The sequence below is a fragment of the Leucopleurus acutus genome, assembly GCF_964270905.1.
Source record: "Leucopleurus acutus genome assembly, chromosome: 18".
Lineage (NCBI taxonomy): Eukaryota > Metazoa > Chordata > Mammalia > Artiodactyla > Delphinidae > Leucopleurus > Leucopleurus acutus.
Window position 1 is genome coordinate 50,752,084 of NC_139160.1, and position 21,632 is coordinate 50,773,715.

Genomic DNA, 21,632 nt, shown 5'->3' on the forward strand with positions numbered 1-21,632 from the left:
CTGTTTGGTCCTTAAAATAACCCTACAAATTAGGCAGGGGATACACTTATATCCAGTTCACAGATGAGAAAATTGATCAGGGATTCTGTGGCTTTCCTAAGGCTAAAAAGTTAGCAAGTGACAAGAGTGATCTTTTTATTCCAAACTTTCCCTTTTCCTACTGGTCAACCCTTCAATAGAACTTCATACATAAGGTCTTGAAGCTCTGTCTTCCTTACTTTGTATAGTGGACCTGAAAGTGCAGGCAATTTTAGGAAATGTCAAAACATGTAGTAGAGACTTTGGCCTTGAGCCAAAGCAGAGAATAAGTATCAGAACCTTTCCATGTCAACCCAACCAAACCTGAAATATCACATTTCTCCTGGTTCTGATTACTCAACACTCTGGAACCACTTACAGTAAAGCTATAAAAGAACTGCAGTAGATAATTTAAGAAAGATGAGCAGTGAAACTGAAACAATTCCAGCGAATATATACCCTGGAAGATGCCAAAAGAACTTCTCCATCTCCCTGGGATCCCCTCCCTAAACTTGTGGGAGAGTAGCAGACACCAGACGCATTTCTGCCTGAAGAAAAATACATAGCACGTAGCCCACTACTGGGCCAGCAGGCGTGGGGAAAGCATCAGAGCCAATTTCCCCTTCACTTAGCAGCTGTCATGCCAGCCAAGCTGGCTTCCTTGGGCCTTTTTAAGGAAGCATGTCTGGCATAAAACCATCACTTCTGACTATAAATTGTCTTAGCCATCTAAATTGTCTATCGCCCCACATCTGTGCAAATTTGTGCAACCCAAAATTTGTGATCTACCTTTGATATCATTCTACCACCATGGAAAAATAGAAATGTCATATTAGCTTCCAACAGAAGCAGCAAATGTTGCTTTATAGAAGGAAATGATTGTTTTCTAAGAATGCTAACTCCAAAACTTAGTGTGAGTCTCCAAATAACCCTATAGCTCCTTAAAATAATAAAATTTAATAACAGAATTTAATAGACATTTTTGTTTAACAGTTACAAGTACACTCCTCAAACAACCATGTATGGACAGTTTAGTAGAAAGCTTAGAGAAATTATCCTGTAATGCAGGGATTCCCTACTTCAGTGCTGTTGACATTATGGGTTTGATAATTTTTCGTTGTGAGGTGTGTTCTCTGCCTGGTAGGTTGTTTAGTGGCATTTCTGGTTTCTACTGACTAGATGTCAGGAGTACCCCCCAATTTTGACATTTAAAAATGTCTCCTGACCTTGCCAAACATCCCCTGGGAACAAAATTGTCCCTGACTGAGAACCATTGGTGTAATGGGAAGATAATGGGTCATGTTACTTTCAGCTCCACCTCTTAATAGCTGTGTGCTCTTGAACAAGTTACCTAACTTCTCTGAGCCTCAGATTCCTCCTCTGTAAAAATGAGGATGTAATACCTACCTCATGTGATTGCTATGAGATTTAGTGATGCTTTATACGTAAAGTACCTAGTATCTAGCCGGACACATAAGAGGGAATCAAAGACATATGCATATGTGTATGTGTGTATATACATATATATACACAATTTATAATAAATATATATGGGCTGGACAAATGCCTATTATAAATCTATGTTGGCAATGAGGTGATATGCTTAGGTTAATAGTCTTCAGATCTTTAAACATACAGCTAATAGAAACAATGCTTAAAGCAGACAATACTTTCGTGATGGTTAAGTGTTTTCTCTTACAAAGTGATACTGCATTTACCACCCTTCCCTACCTAGAGGTATACGACCAGTGGGGACTAAAATGAGTTGAGAATTGATCGGTTTTACTTGCACATAAGGAAATTTTAGATAAATTATTATTAAATTTGTAAACTTGGAATCATACTTGTGTTTGTTTCAACTGACATCAGGCACCAGGAATCTCGTTACCATGGATTAAATATTACCTTTTTGGAAATTGGAATGTCTTTTTTTTTTTTTTCAGATTATCAAGTAGGCACCAATGTCTATGCTATTTATAACAGCGAAATCCTACTTTTTTCTCACTAATTACTCATATTCTTTTAGGTATGTGAATATTAACAATGGTAGAGATATTCTTAAAAATCTGATGTAACGAATTTATGCTTACTAAATCTTACCAAACATGAGGCCAAGCACCAAAGTGTTTTAGAAGGAAAGTATCCAATTTCCACATCGCCATTAGTTTCCCAAATGAGGAATGGTCTACTCACTCACCCACCCACGCTCTTACTTTTCTTCTTCAGGACGTTCCTTTATCCAGCTGTTATCCTGTAAGAGAGTCCTTCTTTTGTTCACATTGTGAAAACCCTGTTGCTTCAGTGTAGTCCCCTGAGTGGTACTCTTCATATCTATCAACAGAAAAATGAAACAACAAGAGATGTAGTTGCATGGAGTTGAGTGTGTGTTTATTACTTGGAAATCTTGAGAGGAGCATCTGATTGGCCAGCATCACTCTTCTAGGCTGGCAAATCCAGTACTGTTTCAAAGTAAGATGCACCGGCAAGAAAGAACAAATCCCACACCCCATCATCAAAGATAACTTATAAAACTGCTCAGGTGCCAACTGAAATTGCTCGTGCACACCATGAAGCCCTGCCCCACACCTGGGAGTGTAGAACCACAGGCCTGGGAAAAACCAATACCGGGTTTAGTGGGTTGGCCATTTTGCTCAAAAAGAAATGTGCCTCAGAAGGACACACGAGACTGTTTTAGAAGTACCTAGTGAACAACAGTAAGTCCTGATGCTTCTGATTATAAATAACTTAATTCTTTGATCTCACGGGAGCCAAAAGCACAGAAGGTCACACACACTTGATTTTTAAAAGAAATTTTTGAATTGCAATTAGATGAGTAAAATCTATAGCACTCTTACTTTTTTCTTAAGCCTAACTTAGGCCATGTTAATTAAATTAGATGGTTGCTTCTAAGAATTTCATAGCTACATGGAAAAAAAAAGACCTGTGCGTTGTTTTTCTCCTATTTTTAAGTTCTCTGAGTAAGGGAAACATCATCTACATTACCATTTCCTGTGGGAGATGTTTTTCTCAAGGTAAAATTGGACATGCTGCCTTCCAGTAAGGATCTAAAAGAAAAATGGGGATGGGGAAAACACAGTAATGAGTCGACAAAGAATCAACAAGGGACTCATTCATTGCTAACGAGACACATTTTTCAATGACATTGGTGGTCACATAATCTGGTATAATGAATACATGATATGAAGTGACCCCTAAGAACCTGAGAGTTCATCTATTCCAATGCATTTATTTTACAGATGAGGAAACTGAAGCCAGGAGTATTTAGTGTCCCCTGTGTTATAGGACAAGCAATCGGCTGAATCAGGCCATCAATTAACTCATTTATTCAATGAAAAAATATGCATTGAGTGCTTGACACTGAGCCAGGAGCTGGAGACACAAAAAGATAAGTAAGACAAGTATCGGGTCAGGTCAACAGGGAGACGGAGACATGGAGTTTACAGCACAATATGCAGAAGGGCTCATCAGCTCCTTCTTTGGGGAAGCCAAAGTGAACCCAGGCAACTGATATGTGTTTAGAAGGGAAGCAGCCAGAGCATGGAAATCACAGATCTTGGGAAGCACGGGTGGTTTTAGGTAATCCCTGTGTGCGAAAGCCCTAAGATTCTCAGCTGTGACGAACTGCTACTGCCAAGCTGCTAAGGGACTGAGGTGATTCTCATTCCCAGTTTGCCTGGGATGATGGTGTGTTCAGGGCCGCATTATGACACTGAGTCTTAGGCACTTTTGCTTTCGATGGCCTCTTCCTTCACACACAACCACATGCACACACATGCATACACATACAAAATTAAAAATTATATTTTATGACTGTGTTGGTATAATGATGAATAACAATCCAGGCTGGCTTTGTTAATACATATTCATTATTGTTATAGTATTCGTTTTTTCTTCTGCTGTTAAAAGGAATTAAAATTAGGACCCTTTTGTGGGCCCCTAAAAGGGGTCCCAGGTGTGGCCTTTTCTGCTTAACAGATAAGTCAGCCCTGAGATTCCCTGAATGTGGGACTTGCAGTTTTTAAACTGGAAAAGTCCTGGGCAAACAGGACTGGGCTGGTCACCCTAGGTGGGGCATTATGTTTTTTGCAGATTTCATCCCACCAGACAGTGTATGGAATGTTGGAGGGGCCCTCCATCTCAAGTCAGAAGCAAGCCCTAGGTCCAGCTTTATGACATCAAAGTTCTGCGATTGAACCACCTAATCTCTGTAAAATGGGCTAATGAAACCTGCCATCTACTTCATAAGGTTGTGATGATCAAATGAATAATGTACACAAAAATCACTTTGTTAAACTATAAATGCTGTTGAGACTTACAGCTGTATCATCAGACAGCAGTTTATAGGTATAACGTGGAGATTCTAAAGCCCCCATCTTCCGCCCTCTGGTCCAAACGTATCTCCTACAGTAACTTGCCATAGGACTTGAAGTGGTAAAGATGCATTCCTCTGGATCAAGGCATGGTTTCCCTAGGATCTTCGTTTAGAATATCAATGCTCCTAGAGTCCGTGAGAAGTGGCAGCTGCTGGTGACTTTACCAGCCTGGTGCTCAGCACTATGGGCTCACGGCTGCACCTCATCTGGGGAATTGCCCTTACTGGTGGGGCTGCCAGTTACACACCCTCCTTATCCACTGAACCTGCAGCCAGCGCCTGAGTGACCTGGAACGTAGAGCCAGTCCTGCAGGTGACTGGTGCTTCAGCACTCACCATGGCAGAAGCTAGGCTAGCAGGGGGCGCATCATTGCTCAGCTCCTTCCCTTCCTCCCCTCCCTGCTTCCCTTTCTCCTTTCTTCTGAGTGAATACCCTTCATACGTCACAGGCACCCAAAGTCCTCCCAGGCACTGCTTCTAGGGGACCCAACCTAAGACTAACAACCAGCCTAAGACCAGCCGCTGTTCGCTCTGCTGAGAGTCTGAAGGTCTTAGTGAAATTAGAAAGACCTGCATGTAAAGTGGGCTATTTACTGACTGTGTCACCTTGGGGATGCTACAGTTCAGCTCCCTTATCTGTAAAATGAGGTGAATTGGGACTGTTTTGAGGATCAAGTTCGATGACATATGTAAAGTGTCTGATTATTGCCCAACACAGAGTAAGTGCTCAATAATTCTTAAGTTCATGCTTCTATCACCTTGGAAAGCGTTAAGCGTAAAGATGAGATGTGGTCAGGTGTGGGAAGGAGATGGAACAGCCTTGCATTTGGGTCCTGGGCACGCAGGGATTGTGGGGTGGCCACTGTCTCACTGTATTTGGAGGCCCCTAAAACTCTGGCAGAAATGGGAGGAAAAGAGGCATGCAAACTTCAGTCTGAACTACTTGTTCACTTCACCTCAGTCTGGCCTTGATTCTCTGGGTTCTTGGCTAACCTACTTCCTGTTTCTAAATGGGCTCTGATAAACTCTTTTCCTGAACTGGTAAAGACCTGGAAGGTTCGTAGCTGATTGAACTGGGATTCTGAGGTGGGCAGAATGCTGAGTGTATATCTGGTGATACACTTGCAGAGATTGCAAGCTCAGTCGTGAAACACAGGGAAGGGTCAATGGAGAAAAGTCATTTTGCAATTATCTGCTTATTTGTCTCTCACAAAAGACCGAGTGTCCTGTGAGCCAGACTTAAGACTGTCCCTCCTCTATTTCCAGTGTGTGGGACAGAGTAGATGCTCCCTAGGTGCTTACTATGTGCTGAATTAGGTCCCTCTCAAAAATCCTAACACCCCAGAACCTCAGAATGGGACTACAGTTGGAAGCAAGGCTGTTAAAGAAGCGATTAAGTTAAAATGAGGCCTTTAGGGTGAGGTCTCATGCCATCTGTCCCATGACCTTATAAGAAGAGGAATGTGGACACACAGAGACACCAGGGATATGTCTGCATAGAGGAAAGGACATGAGAGGACACAGAGAGAAAGAAGGTGCCCATCTGCTAACTGAGGAGAGAGGCCTCAGGAGAAAACAAAACTCATGACACCTTGATCTTAGACTTCCAGCCTCCAGGCCTAGGAGACAACAAATTTCTGTTATTGAAGTCAATCAGCCCGTGGTCCTTTGCTTTGGCAGCCCTAGCAAACTAATAGAGTGCTTATGGGAAAAGTGGTTTAAACATTTCTAAAATAGCTAAGTCATTCAAAGAGCTGTGTGTTACCCTGTCTCTGACCTGTGCCCTTTGTGTCTTTAATTGCCCTACTGCCCGGGGCAACTGCCAATTGCCATAGTGCCTGCTCTCAACTGGATACCCCACAGGCATTATCTCATCCTCACATGAACTCTGCACAGCAGCTATTACCTCCACCTCTCAGATAAGACACCTGACTGAAGCTCAGGGAGAGGATGTAACCTGCCAAAGTGGCAACAAGCAGAAGCTGGCTTCTAAACCAAAGCCAACTCGTTCCTCCACAACCAGCAGTAATCTTTGTCATGAGTCACTGCAAGACGAGACCGGTAACCTGGCATTAGAGTGAAAGAGGGAAGGTACACAGCAGGGCCTGCCTGACTCGACATCTCTGGCAGTCCCATGAGCTCTGCCCTGACTGCCTGGCAGCAGGAGAACCAGGACAACTTCTCAAGGAATGATTGCAGCAGACAAACCCTCACAGAGCAGCCTTCTCTGTGTATTTCCTGATATTTTCCTGCTTATAAACGTATGTCCATACAAAAAGGTATACACGAATGGTCATAGCAGCATTATTCAAAATAGCCTAAAAGTGGAAACCACCCAAATGTCCATCAGTGGATGAATGGATACACAACATGTGGCAGATCCACACAATGGAATATTACTTGGCAATAAATAAGAACGAAGCACTGATACATACTACAACATGGCTGAAGCTTGAAACATGCTAAGTGAAAGAAGCCAGACATAAAAGATGACATATTTAGGATTCTATATAGATGTTGTCTTTTAGATTTTCCTTGGTATCCTCAATACTCCTCCAAAGCCAGGCTTATGCTGCCCCTTTAGGCTCTGTTGGGTAAGGAGGAGAGCTCAGACAATAATAATACCTTAGATGATTTTATAGTAATTATAATATATCTCATTTCATTTCCAAGGCTATGTTCTAAGAGTATAATCCCTACTTAGCAGAGACATGGCTCGAGAAGTTGCTGAGTGGAAAGTTGGGACTCCATCTGAGGCTTTCTAGCTCAAGGCTCATCGTCTTTTCCTCTCTGCCAGGGACTCCCAGATTGATAGCACTTCCTGCAGTTGTAGAGAGAAAAGCAGGTATCTCTTCTTTACCTTATACTTAGGGCTGGCTCTAATCAGATCCAGCACCCTGCTAAAGGGTGCGATATTTTCATGCCTTTGGTAGCCGGGTATTCTCCAGAAGGAGTCATAAGATAAGACATCCAAACAAGCTCAGGGCCCTTACCGCTTTCTCCCTGCCAATAACTAGCCTCAGGTATCCTATAAACACCTCACTGGCTCCACCCCAGTGTCTCTGGGATACTTTCTAGGGATAGTTGCCAGTGAACTCCCTTGCTTTCTCTGGGACACCCAAGCTTTATCTCGTTGCCTCTTTCATGAAAGTCCCTGGGAAGAACCAGGCTTTTTGTGTTTCACCCTTTCCATCTCTGAAAGTAGGCTGCCAGGCAGAAGGTAAGAGCAGCCATCTTTGGACCATGAACTAACCTCGGGACTAAAGTCACACACTAAGAATGGCAGAGCAGGAAGTTGGAAGGAGCCTGGCTCCTCATGGAGCTGCCAAATAGCCTCAAATAGCTGCCAGAAAGTTGAGATGATCTATCTCTTAACTTTTGGCAAGAGGAAAATAAACCTAGTTTCTTCATGAGATTACTCTTTCATATTTTTGTTACTCAAGCTTAATGCTCTTCCTACCTGTTACAAGATCATCGTGGAGCAAACAGAAGGTCTAAAAGCCCATGGTGGTCTACAAAATATACTAGTGATTTTTTATTAGTAAAACACTCTTTCTTGCAACATGTCTGTGTGTTCAATGTTCCTAGCAAGAAGGATCATGTGTTTAGTTCCTACTATTGTTTCACATCGTGCCACAGATGACTGCTCATTAGCTTATTTAATCCTTCCAGATGAGTATTATTAACTCTAATTATAGGAATTCAAAACTCAGATTAAATAACCTGGCTAAGGTCACACAGGGAGTGACAGTCAGGAACTGCAATTAGGTCTATATGACTGCAATGCCAGGGTCTTTTCAGCAAACGATATTACATGTTGGTCAAAGTACCATGTGATATAGCCAACTCCAGATACGCAGGGAAAAGCCCGGGAGTTCTGAGAGATGGAAGATAACGGGAGAGGAGCTGGAAGGAGCTGCAGTAATAAACAGCTGCTCCATCACCCCTGGGCAGCTCAGTCTCGAGCCTCACCCCTCCCGTGGCCACACTGAAGCCATGAGTGGCCTGGCACTACTCCTACCGGACTCCTCTGGATCTAGCTCCCTACTAGATGGCTTGATAATGTTTTATACTCTTTCCTAGCTCCATGCTGTCCATTGACATGAGGTAAATGAGACAGCAAAATATAATGTATTCTATTTTCAAATGATAATAGTTTAATAAGTATGCAGGAGTTTTATTTTTTTTAATGAAAATGACTAATAGTGTGGGAAAATAAAAAATTTTCACCAAATCTACAGGTTTCACTTCCATCTCCTGCGCAACCTCCCTCAGCACCACCTGCCCTTTTTCTTTCTTAAGACCCATTGGCCATGTCACCCTAACCACCTCCATATGTCAGCCCATTTGGTGGCCCCAGAACCATTTCTAGAAACTCCAATCTAAAACATTTAAGGTGCAAGCCCCACTCTCATCAACCTGTAATTCCACCAAAATTTTACTGCAATGGAACACTTGCCATCCTGACCAGAATATAAACCAACTTTTTTTATATATGGATATTTTCTATACTGTTAATAAAAATGGATCAACAATATATGTCCCTGTGAATAATGCTCTTTTTAAAAAATACCCTTCTGTAGAGTGGATGAGAGATTAGAAACCTTTCAAATTGGTAATGTCATGAAATACATGCAGCAAAATCTCAGTTTTATATTATTTTTTAAAGAAATTACTTATTTCAGGGACTGAGGTTATCCTCAGTTTCACATCTACTCAACACCCAAATAATGACACTTTAATAGCTTCGGTTCAGCCAATTAGATTTATTTCTAAGTGCTGTCCTTCAGTTTCCTTCCAATCAAGTTTTAAACTTCTCACGAGAAAGATGAAACTCTCATCTTGTCTCCTCAAAATGCTGTTACCGGTACATATACCAAATAATGGCAGACACCAGCAACTGTATTTTTTTCCAGCAACTATATATATATATATATATATATATATATATTTGTGTGTGTGTGTGTGTGGTACGTGGGCCTCTCACTGTTGTGGCCTCTCCCGTTGCGGAGCACAGGCTCCGGACGCGCAGGCTCAGCGGCCATGGCTCACAGGCCCAGCCGCTACGTGGCATGTGGGATCTTCCCGGACCGGGGCACGAACCCATGTCCCCTGCATCGGCAGGCGGACTCTCAACCACTGCGCCACCAGGGAAGCCCAGCAATTATATTTTAAATGTATAATACTGTAAGGAAAGATGTATAAAAAGATATGTCCCTATTATGCTGGGAACTACAAAAACCTTTCCCTTTTAAAGCCCCAAATTCATAAGTTGAAAACTCTGATGTGAAATCATGATGTCAGAAGTCAGTATAGAAACAGGAAAAAAAAAAAACCTTTTCAACTTCTGGCCCCTCTTTCATTTCCTCTTTGTGGCCAACCACCAGAAAGTGCTAGTTTTTACCCAATGCCTACAGCCTCTGCCCAAAGACATGTCTTTAGGTTTTAGATGAAATTACTCTCTTTAAATTCTGAATCACAAAACTAGTCAAGTTTCATGGTTTTCTTTGGATGCATTTGAAACTATCAAACATCTCCTATTTCTTAAATGTATCCCTGTTCAGATCCTCTTCATCTCCCTATGTCCTTCTCAATTTCTGTTTTGAATAACAGCTCTTCCCCAAGAGCATTTAGGTCCATTAGGTAATCTTCTGCTCCCCTAGCCAGTCAGCCCCAGCGCTTCCTGTCCCAACTAAGCTGCAGTCTTCTCCATCTTTTGGGTCCTCTTGACAAAAAGACTTTGTGGACCTTGTTTATCTATTTTATTTTTTACAAGGTTCTATGTTTAGCACATGGAACTATATTCACTATGCTGTAATAAACCATAATGGAAAAGAATATGAAAAAGAATATGTATATATGTGTGTGTGTGTGTGTGTGTATAACTGAATCACTTTGCTATATACCAGAAACTAACACAACATTGTAAATCAACTATACTTCAATAAAAATTAAAGAAAAAGGACTTTGTGGATCTCACTCTTCCCCTTCCCATCCAAGGACAAAATGCTTCTCAACTTACCTAATAAGTGCTACGTATTACCACTCGCTGCTAACTCTCCTTAAGAAAGATTGTGTGAGCAAAGAAACTGGAATGAGGTGGTGCAGAGATGAAAGAGAATAGGAAGAGTAAGACAGAAGAGAAAAAAATGCAGAGCAGAAAATAGGATAACAAAATAGAGGATGAGAGAAAAAAGAAAAAAACCAGCGAAAAGAATTCACTGCTGGTATTTGGTCGTGTGACAGTGTTAGCCATACTGAGCTTAGATTTTGCATGTATTATCACATTTAAGACCCACATAATGCCTTAAGGCTGATACTATGATTATCCTCCTTCTATACCTAAGGGAAACTTTATAATGAATGATTTCAATGAAGTCAGAGTCCTTTTTCAGAAGGTAGGGCAGGAGTTGGAAATGTGGACAGTGGGTAAAATTAGTTCTTTCTGGAAAGAGGTTTTAGGATGAGTAGTTTGCCTGAGGCTACACAGCCAGTGAACAGTTGGGATTCCAGCCCAAATCGACCTGACCTCAAAGTTCCTGTCCCAGAAGCCCAGGAAACAAAAAGGGTTCAACAGGTAGAAAGTTACCAGGTTAAAAGAAAGGGTGAGAAGAATGACATTTCCTTTGCAATAGAAATCTGTGATGGACCTCAACCAAGAGTGAGATTTGGAGCAGACTTTCTCTGATCATTTTACCAAAGTATCATGAGATCAGCACAGAGTGATAGTTGGATACTTTAATGGCTCCAAAATCTCCCAGTTAATTTATCAAGCTTCTAATAGACTTATCTAAATTGATATCTTTATGGAAAAGACCAAATATGAATAGTTACCTAAGAGAAACCTCTATAGTGATAGAAAGTATAAAAAGGCAAACATAGAATAAGGAAATAAATACAGCAAAAATGTCTAGAATGACATATGTAGCTTGGTGGTATTCACTTTCGTATATGAAAAAGTCTTCATGGTTCGATAATACCTACTAGTACTTGTTTCCCAGAAATCACTGGTAACAGGGAAAAAATTCTAGAAACCGAAAAAGGACAAATGTTATTAAACCATTTTCAACAGAAGAATAAGAGAGGCTCTATAATCACAAGTCAATAAACAGCAGCATTATCTTCTGTAAGGTAAATACAACAAACCACCAAACAATTAATTATCACCTAAAAGAACATGAAATATTACGTAAGGATAAAATAAACAGGGCCTCACAAAGTGTAAACGTTAACAAATGCATTTAAATTAATGGACTATTTTTAGCCTTCATACACAGTGTATAAGGAAATCCAATACTTATTGGGCTGGGAAAGGCTCACTTACCCTGCTGTGATGGTTAGAAATTTGCTATTTCTTTAGTCACACAGCCTCCCAGTCTCCACTTAGCATTAGAAAACTTGTTTACTGATGGTGAAACAGTTTAGAATGTAGCACAAATAAAATCTTGTGGCCAGACAGTTGTCTATATGCTATGAATTTTGAGTCCGATAACCATCGACCATAAAATGTTCTTACTGTTTGTTCTCGGTTTTAGCATGAGCCCTCACTTGCCCTTGTTTCCACCACCAATCTTTTCTGCAGAATGATAGATAATGTCAAGTTTTAGCATGAAGAGTTGTACTCTCTGGGACAATGATCAATTTCATTTTATTAAAGACACTGGTCTAATATTCATTCATAAAAATGCTATGTAATAAAAATTACCTATTGCTTGAACCTCTTATGGACTATTTTTAGTTCTAGCTGAAAACATTTGCTAAATGAGTAAAAGCCCAAATTTTGACCACGGATTATGAACTAAAACTCTGTTACCTTAAGTTATCATATTTCATATTTGCTGCAGCTCGTGTCATGTCACTCTTTGTCCCAATTTTACACAGTAAAATCTTTCTCCTTATATTATGCTCAATAGAAAATGTGAAAAATATAGAAAGCACAAAGAAGGAAAAACTCAGACACCTTTCATCAATCACTGTTATTTTCTTCCAGGGTTGTTTATTATTATTATTATCATTAATATTATGCCTATAAGAGCCTACTGATACACATTTTTCAATGCCATTTAAAAATATTTAAATAATTATTTCTTTTGCAACTACGAAATATTTCATCTTATGGGCCTATCTATCAGTATAACATAATTTCTTGGTTTTTTCCAACAAAACCACATCCTAATTATTTTCATCCATCTCTGATGGATCCTTAGAAGTGAAATTACTTGCCAATGGGTATAACTTCTAAAATGTTCTTGGTCTCTATCGTCAAATCTATTTCCATAAACCTTATACCAGTTTATAATCCACCAGCAGCTTACGAATGTCCACACATTGGCCAGCATTTAGAATTATCATTTATTTGTCTCTTTAATGATTTAATAGATGAAAGTGGAATCATTTTGGCTCAAATGCATATTTTTATAATTTTATTGGTTATTTTATTTCTTATTTTGTGAATTATCCATTGATTAATATTATGGATTTCTTATTGTTTTCTTACTTTCTTTATATATCAGAAATATTTATTTTTACTCTCCCAGTTTTCACTTAGCGTCTGACTCTGATTTTTTTTTTGATCAGCAGCTTCCAATTTTATAATTCTCTTCTTTCCCCTTATTAATTCTTTCACTCCTTAGAAATCCATGTAGACCATCCATGAAACTTCTTTGTGACCTCAAAATCCAAGCAATCACCAAGTCTGCTCCTACAACAACTCTGCTCCTACATCGCTCTTGATTGTCTTTCTGTCCATATTCAAACTACCAATTCAAGCTGCCATAATCTGCTTACTATTTTAACAGCTTCCTACCTATATTTCCAAGCTCTAGATTTACTCTCCCAATCCATTCTCAAGAGTGTCAAAGTAGTCACCACCTTGCTTAAAACTCTTCAATGGCCCTTCATTTCTGTCAGGATAAAATCCAAATTGTTATCAAAACTTACAAGTCCATACCCGCCTGCCTCCTTTCTCCCCACTCCCCATGCCTCACTCAAACTCTAGCTTCAGCTAGACTAAGTCATTCCAATTCCTGAGGGCTCCATCCTTTTCATCACCTTTAGGCTGTTGCTCACTCTACGCTTTATGCCTAAAGCATTCTTCTTTCTGAGCCTCCTCTCACCCTTACTCTCCTTTCAGGAAAGACTTACATGCATTTTTCAGGTCACTCATTACATATCCTCCTGGATGCATTCAGTGATACCATCACAACCTGTCTTCACCTCCACCTCCCCAGGTTGAGCCCTATGAAGTGTTCAGATAGCAAAGAGTACCTCTCTGTAACAACGGTACAATACAAACTGCCTTTTGTGTGGCTGAAGTTTTTTTCCATCCTCAACACACACACACAGACACATCATAAATCTTGAGGGTTGTAACCAAGACCGTCTTCTCTACAGTTGTATTTCCAAATATTATTATTATATCTGGCACATAATAAGCTCTAGAGGAACATTTGTTGGACAAATGAGATTAATAAATATTTACATGTTTTCTTCTAAGTTTAAAAAATGTATTTTATTGTTACATGGAAACTCTAATCCATATGGATTTACTTTAGTAATGGTGGAATCCCTTTCCCATTGATATATGATTTTTCCTTTGTCACATAAAGAAATCTTATATATTCTAGAATGTGCTTCATGGCTGTCTCTTCTGTTCCATAGATCCGCCTTTAGTTTCTTGCAATAGAAACAAACTATTTTAGTTATTGTCTTTTTCTAATACATTTTAATATCTAATGAAAGCACCCTTCATTAATTTCTCTTGTAGAAATTCTATCAGCTATTCTAACTTATTCATTTCTTTAAGATAAACTTTAAAATTATTTTCTCTGGTTTCAAAACAAATATTCTATAAGAACTTTTGATTGGAATTGCATTAATACTACAAAATAGATTGGGAAGAGCTGACATTGATGATATTCAATCTGTCCATCTAGGAATAGTACCCAAAGAAGATTTTACTCAAGAAAGTCTTTAGGTCTTATAGTAAACGTCTGTGATTTTCTTAATCTAGGTCCCACAGTTTTCTTATGGAAATTTTTTTCTTGATGTTTTACGTCTCTTTGCACTATTGTAAAAGAAATGGTAACATATGTCATATTATGTTATTATATATATATATGTATAATTCAGTAGGAATCCTAAATTTTCTTTTTATTTGCTGGTTCTGTGAGATAAGTATGATCATACAAGTGACATTTGGTCAAATTGGGGGTCATAATTATATCCAAGTCTATCTGGATTCCAGCCTCCTATAGTTTTTTCTATATGGATTCCTTTCAAATATTTACCTAATGACAAAAGGGAGCACACTGGGGAGGAGGGCAGAGGAGGGTAGGCTGTAGGGGGGCAGTTTTCTCTGAAATATTTAAAATTAACTCTCAGTGTAGAGGTACCATGCATATCCTGTGGCTTCTGAGCATTCTCTGGAATACTGCCACAGTCTCCTGGGATGTGCGTATTTTAGTTAAAAAAGCATGGTCTATATAGTTCATTACTTTCTCCCAGAAGGTTCCATACAAAGGAAACAATCACATTTTAGGTCAGGGAGACTTGGGTCTAGAAACACAGAATGAATTATTTAGATGCTTAGAGCTCTCAAGTATACAATTACAATGAGTATTCAGAACTAAAAGTAAGCCAGTTGTTGTTTAATGGATACCTATAAAAAGCACTCTTCCAATTAATCATCACAATAAAAGGATGATTCATATCCTTAAAAATTTAGCAACCAACATAAAATGCAAATCTAATAAAGGTAGCTGTCATTTGACAAAGCATGCGTTTGAGGAAGGGCCTTTCCCAAATTCTTAAATCACATGGATTTTTACAATGGTAAACTAGAAACCCTTAAGAAATATATTTGATAAAGACTTTTGATTAAAAAGTAAAGTTCAAGCAACTGCAGACAAATATCCAGTAATTAATACATAAAACCCTTATTTCAAAGTTCTCAGCAAGAGAAAAGGAAACATGGTCAACAAATAGCCTAGGAACAGGATAATGTCAGAAGACAAACTGTGTGGGACCAACAAAGCTTTCGCCTGGACCACTGGCTGGCCAAGGATTCTATCACATCACTCTTAAAGAATGCTTAGAGTTAACGCCCGAATCATAGGGACACTATCAGTTAAATCATGTTTGCTTAAGTTGACTGCCTAGTGAATTATATGCAGCTCATTCCACAGTCTGAGTTTCGTTGTTCAAAACATCTCCTCTTTGCTTTGTTTGCAAAGTCTCCAGGAAAATGAATCACTAGCTGTTTCAGTCAACATTCCAGTGGATAGAGGAGACAGCCAGTAAGCAGCCCCTATGGACTGGTAGCTGAGGTGAGGCTGTCTCCGATTGAATGTCTCACTCCCTACAATCTACAACTTACACACACACCACCTCGCCTTCCTACAAAGGGGCTGACTGCTCCTGAGGTTAAAAACTAGGAATATAATAAATAACAAGACTGACTCCACAAACTACAAATTTAAAATGTATCTCTTCATGTCATAGTCATTCTGTATGCTCTGTAATAACATTCTCAAGTATTACTGGATAAGGAAATTCTTATTTCGGGATCATTTCTAGTTCTTTTGTAAAGCCAGAGGGAACCTCATTTATTGCTACCACATATTTTATGTGAAAGAAATTTGAAAAATCATTGAGAAAATTCAGTAAAACACCAAAATCAGGTGATCTAGCTCCTCATCTGGTTCTATCATCCTGGCAAGTTGCTTAACGTGTATATGTTTTGTTGTCCTCACCTAGAAAATTAGTGAGTTAGACTAGATAAGTCTATGCTCCATTCTAACTGAAAATTTAGGTCAGCTGAATCTAACCTAAATTTTAACCCTTTTAATCTACATGTAGCTAAAAGTTTAATAAAAATCCTGGCCTTTTATCTGCATTCTCTGTCTATCTGACATTTAGAATCAAGCACATGTTTTACTAAAAATTTTACTGATGTAATATCACAGATTTCTCAAATTGATTTTCCCAATACTTTAATTCTGGAATACAGCAAATATCAGAAGACCATTTCTGCATTATAAACTGTGGAAGAGAAAGTTGGTTTTAAATTTGATCACATTTTATGACAAGTAAAATTATAATCCACAAATGGTATAATTTAGCTTTCTGATTACTATAAATGTTTGAAAGCCAAATTATTATAAAATTCCTCAGTAACCTTTGGGAACTGAGCTCTAAAAGCCTCCGAGACAGCACATGACCTGCTCAGCAATGGGAAGCAATGAAAGCTCTAGAATTGAAAGCAGAGCCAGGTACACTGTGGGAAGCGCCTTTCTGGAGGACAGAGAGCGCTGGTTGCAAGTGTGAGTAGCTCCTGGGTTCGATTCCCACAGCTCTGCACCTCAGATGCAAACGGTAGAGAAAAAACACAGGTCAGACAAGTCAGCTTAGCTATTAATCATAAAGGAAAGCCTGCTTAAAATAACTTTTCCGTTCTTATCAAAGGGCTTCCAAAACTGGATTTTCAGGACTAGGATATGAATACAGGTGGAAAATTGCCCCCCTGTACATTAATTAATATGTACGTTAGAACTCAGGATATAGCATAGCACAGTTGGCCAAATGCACACGCATCCCTGTGGGAAACTGCGCACCCTCAGTTAGCCCTGCCCTGCTTTACTCCTTGGTATATTCACTCAAGAAACATGATTTTCTTATTTGGGGAAGACAGGGTGGAGGACTGGGCATCTCTCTCTCACAGCTCAGTGACTTGCAATGTTTTCAGCAGGCAAGAAAAACAAAGACTTCTTATCTATAAAAGAGTAGAGTTCACCATTTCAGTAAAGACATCATCTGTGAAGACAGGGAGCTCCTTTTAAAAATGTTTTTATAGTCACTTGAGAAAGTAGACCGGTGAGTGCTGGTCTCTCGATTTAAAGAATTTGCTATCCTTATGTGTGACCAGATTCACCAGCTGACAGCTCCTACGTGGAAACTCAAATAGGCTTTCATTTCTCTGCTGCCCGGAAATGTGTAAAATTGTGGAGAATTTAAAAGCAATGCCACCTAAAATCACAACAAGGAGCAGCAGAACTGTTGACAAGTAGAACAGCCCATTGGAAGCTGTTAAAATTTCACTGGAAAAAAGACAGAGAGTAAGTTCTAATTTTAATCACTTGCAAAGAAAACAGGGAAAGTTATGCAATAAAGCAGAGATATTTACATTTGCAAATATAATTCAACTTACCTTTCTTGAGCAGATAAACCGGGACTTTTTGTCTAAACAGCCTGCAGTGATTCCCTAGGTGGATCCAGCTGAAACTAATGGGTACCTGGAGTTTACTGAGTGCAGTTTCCACCTCCACCTGCCTGTGTTAATGAGCAGATCAGAGGCTTCTCCCTCAGTGGCTGAGTCACACAGGGAGGAGATGGGTGGTGTAAAAGAGGGTGTCACCTTGTACAAATACCAATTCAATTAAAACAGCTCACTCATGGACCTGCTGTCTTTGGTGAATTCTTTGTGTAATTTATGGCCTTGGTAGACCAAAAATATGTACTCCTGTTATCACCCTTTTAATTGACATCAACAATACCCACAACTCTATCCCTCACGAGGTGCCACAGTACCCAACCTATTTTGGATTCTCTTTTAAAAAACAAAACACAAAACTTAAGGTAGGAGGAATCTCTATCTGCCCGTGGTACCTGGAAGGCTGGGGCCCAGATACACACACAGGAAATGTACCGCTGGTAGGGATCAAGATCCTTAGGAGAGAAAAGTCCTTTGGAGCCCTGAGATCAGGAAATATGAAAGGAATCTATTACACAAATTCTACACATGGAATTCTGGTAAAACTATCAAAGGAAAAGTACTTCCTGAAATATAAGAATTTTGAACTTTTTGTGATTTCATCACCTATAAAAATGTGAAAAGGATGCTAGAAACTTCTTTCACATCTGAGGGCAGCAGTAGACTCCAGTGTCAACACCTGCTTCTGGTGAGGAAGGAACAGTGCAGAAGAGCCACGCTAGGTGCAGGTTCCTATTACAGGTTCTGAAATGTACCTTCCGTGGCAGCCAGGGAGGCTTTAAAGAAGCTTAGTGAATCTGGAACATTGCTGAGAGGAGTGAGTCATTAGAATTTCCTGCGTCATCTTTATTCACCTGTCACACCAATAATTAACCAAATCCTCCCCATTTCAAGACAGCTCCTGAAAAACCACAGTCCAGCTGAGCTATAGTCACAGAAGGGACTATAAGAAGATGTAGAAACATTCAGATTAGAGGGTTCAGGCAATTGCAGGATGCAGTCATGGATTGGGACATCCCTTTCTTAATGTGCCCTTATTCTGGGCTGAGGAATTTGAAAATCTAAAATGGAAAATGTTCTCTAAAAGTAGTGTGTATATATATATGTTTATTCAGTGCTTTCATAGAATTATATGTGTGCAAGATATTTTAGAAATACGTTTTAAATTTCTGTGATGCCCATAAATGTCGGTTGGACTGAGGGTGGATATTAATATTACAGATGAGAAAGTTGAAAAACCAAGATGTGACTTGTCTCATCTCAAAAAATAAGTAAATTAGAAGTATTTTATTCAGGATCATTCAGCATCCATTTAGCTGAATGAAGGGCTAAAATAGTTTCAGAGCTAGCTTGTAGGGACAAGTAGTAACTTATATTAAACATATTATAGAAGGCTTAAATGTATGTTTTCATCCTTCATAAAATATAGAACCAGAAAAAAGTTTTCTACTTTGCAATGAAGAAAAATATACTGCCCAAAATACATTTAAACCTTTTGAGCTTCCAAACAATTATTTCTGCATGGAATTGAGGGTTTCTTTTATTTTATATACTGGAACCCATACCACTAAGCCACATCAGTGTCTTTCCATTTAGAACTAAATCTTTGATTCAAAAAAGGGCTAATTCTAAACACTTGGGCAAAATTCAGACCTCCTCATTGCTGAACAGACATTCAGCCAAAAGACTGCTGAAAATTAAGAATCTCAGAGTTCAAAGAGGTCAATCAAGAATGTGCATGGGGGTGGAGGTGGCCAAATAGGTTTGGCCTTAGTTTCACTCAGGCCTGGAGCTGGGGAGCCTTGAGCACGCTTAGAATAACTTGGCTTTACCACGCCTATTTCACTGGGAGTGGCGGAGTTCTTGAGGTCTCTTTAGAATGTAAGCTCCTAGGCTGTGATGGCGAACGTTTTATCGTGGGTGCCAATGCCGACTGCTTGACGCTGGCTGCCTGGGGGGACATGATGAGGTTTGTAAGGCAACTTTGAACTTGCACAGGAGAGAGCCACGATTGATTAGCAATGTGTGCCACAGGCCTCAGAGCGGGGGAGGGTTTGCTGAATCTATCTCCCCAAACAGTACAGTGCTTTTTCTCTGTGTTGTATCCAATGAAACAACCAGCCAGAAACGAGCACTTATTACCACATAATAATGAAAACAGCAAATACTTATATAGCACCATTCATGTGCCAGGCATTGTTCTAAGAACTTGTCATACATTCATTTAAGAATTGCTATTAAAAGACTGTTACTTCCTGTTATACAGTCTGAATGTTTGTGTTCCCTCAAGACTGTTATGTGAAATCCTAACCTGCAAAGAAAGATGATGGTGTTGGGAAGTGGGGCCTTTGGGAAGTGCTTAGGTCATGAGTGTGGAGCCTTCATAAATGGGATTATTGTTCTTATAAAAGAGCCCCCCGCCCCGAGCTTTCTAGCTCCTTCCACCACGTAAGGACACAGTGAGAAGACGCAGGCTATGAACCAGGAAGAGGAGCCTCACCCAACCATGCTGGCAGCCTCATCTCAGACTTCCCAGCCTCCAGAACTGGGAGAACCAAATTCCTGTTGTTTATAAATTGCCTTGTCTGTGTAATTTTGTTATAGCAGCCTAAACAGACTAAGATACCTCCTCATCCCAGAGAGATTCAAAAAGTGATGCTGAAAATGCAAAAAAATACAAACAGGACAAATCAGCATCTCAAAGCTCTCTAATCTGTCATGCAGGGACTTTGAGAGGTTGAAAGATAGAGGGCTCCCCACTTTTCTCCCAGATGGAGAAAATAAATGTTATGTACATGTTGAAACAAAAGCGGTAACAGTAGAGTGCTAATTACAGAACCAATTTCTCTTTGTCTGGGAGTAGACAGATGCCAGAATTAATGAGTTACGCCTTACTGCCAGTGCTGCAAGAGTGGGTGCGTTGCTTAATACGCATTGATGGTGCCAGCATGATGCAGACCCACAGAGAGCCCAGGAGAGACCCCACGGGAGCCTGTGTTCCATCATCTCTGCAGATCCACTATTCACTATGAGCAATCACTTCATCCTCAGGTCCACGTCTTTCTTGCTGCAGGGAGATGGATGAGATCAGCCTCTTTACCACCTGGACAGGCCACAGTGAAGAGATCAGGACTCCATACCTGCACTCTATAGACAATTTCATGAGGAACCAGGAGGGCTCAGCCCTGAGTTCCTGAGGCTTTCTGACTCTTCTTCATGCTCCAACAGGCAACTACCCTTGCCCAGAGAAACCAGAAGAGATTAGGCAAGGCTGATGATGAGTATAATGATGCTGATAAAAGCAACAACGACAGTAGTTTAAGTGTGGGCCAGTCATTGCTTAGTGCTTTATGTATGTTATTTCATTTAATCCTCACAAAAACCTTACACTATAGGAACCATAGGAACTGCTGTTAGGTCATGATAGAGAGCAGAAAACAAAAGCATAAGATCACACATTTGGGAATTAGACATGTCCAGAATTCCAGTATAGGCAGGCTGACTGCAGAACCCACATTCTTGGATATGAAGGTCCACTGTCTCTCCAAAGTGCCAGAAAGGAGATAGGCACTTTACCCAAGAGACCATGGCTGGATTACAGGGTGCGCTAAATTTACAGCAGGTCTGAGCCCTGAATAACAGGTGACAGAAAAGTACAATGGCTTTTAGCAGGAAATGTGTATATATACGCATGTATGTAGGCGCTTGTATCACTCATAGCATCAAAAATAATAAACCACAGCCCACATGTGTTAGATCAAAATATCAGACAGGAGAATGGCCAGCAGTTGCTACAGAATCTAGGTCCTTTATTGATGGTGTAAATCTAGCTCACCAGTTTTCTTTTCTTTTTTCCTTTCAAATAGACTACTTTTAGAGCAGTTTTAGGGTCACAGCAAAATTGAGAGGAAGGTACAGAAAGAAAACATATACCACCTTCCCCCAGATACA

General features: G+C 39.9%; 2 protein-coding genes across 2 annotated transcripts in view; one reads left to right on the forward strand and one right to left on the reverse strand.

Annotated features, from left to right (window-relative positions):
- The window catches only part of LOC309974605 (sciellin-like), a gene marked incomplete at its 3' end in the record, with an annotated part of 51,896 nt that extends 34,161 nt beyond the window's left edge, over window positions 1-17,735 (reverse strand). The window contains exons 1-3 of the mRNA XM_082859265.1: window positions 17,619-17,735; window positions 3,022-3,083; window positions 2,232-2,349 (exon numbers count right to left, since the gene is read on the reverse strand). Of these exons, the coding sequence (XP_082715391.1) occupies window positions 2,232-2,349; window positions 3,022-3,064 (161 nt within the window). The 5' untranslated portion in view covers window positions 3,065-3,083; window positions 17,619-17,735. The remainder of the gene's footprint in view (window positions 1-2,231; window positions 2,350-3,021; window positions 3,084-17,618) is intronic.
- LOC309974606 (uncharacterized protein) overlaps window positions 3,470-21,632 on the forward strand; it is a gene marked incomplete at its 5' end in the record, with an annotated part of 128,911 nt that continues 110,748 nt past the window's right edge. The window contains 3 exons of the mRNA XM_082859266.1: window positions 3,470-3,539; window positions 6,275-6,472; window positions 19,560-19,650. Of these exons, the coding sequence (XP_082715392.1) occupies window positions 3,470-3,539; window positions 6,275-6,472; window positions 19,560-19,650 (359 nt within the window). The remainder of the gene's footprint in view (window positions 3,540-6,274; window positions 6,473-19,559; window positions 19,651-21,632) is intronic.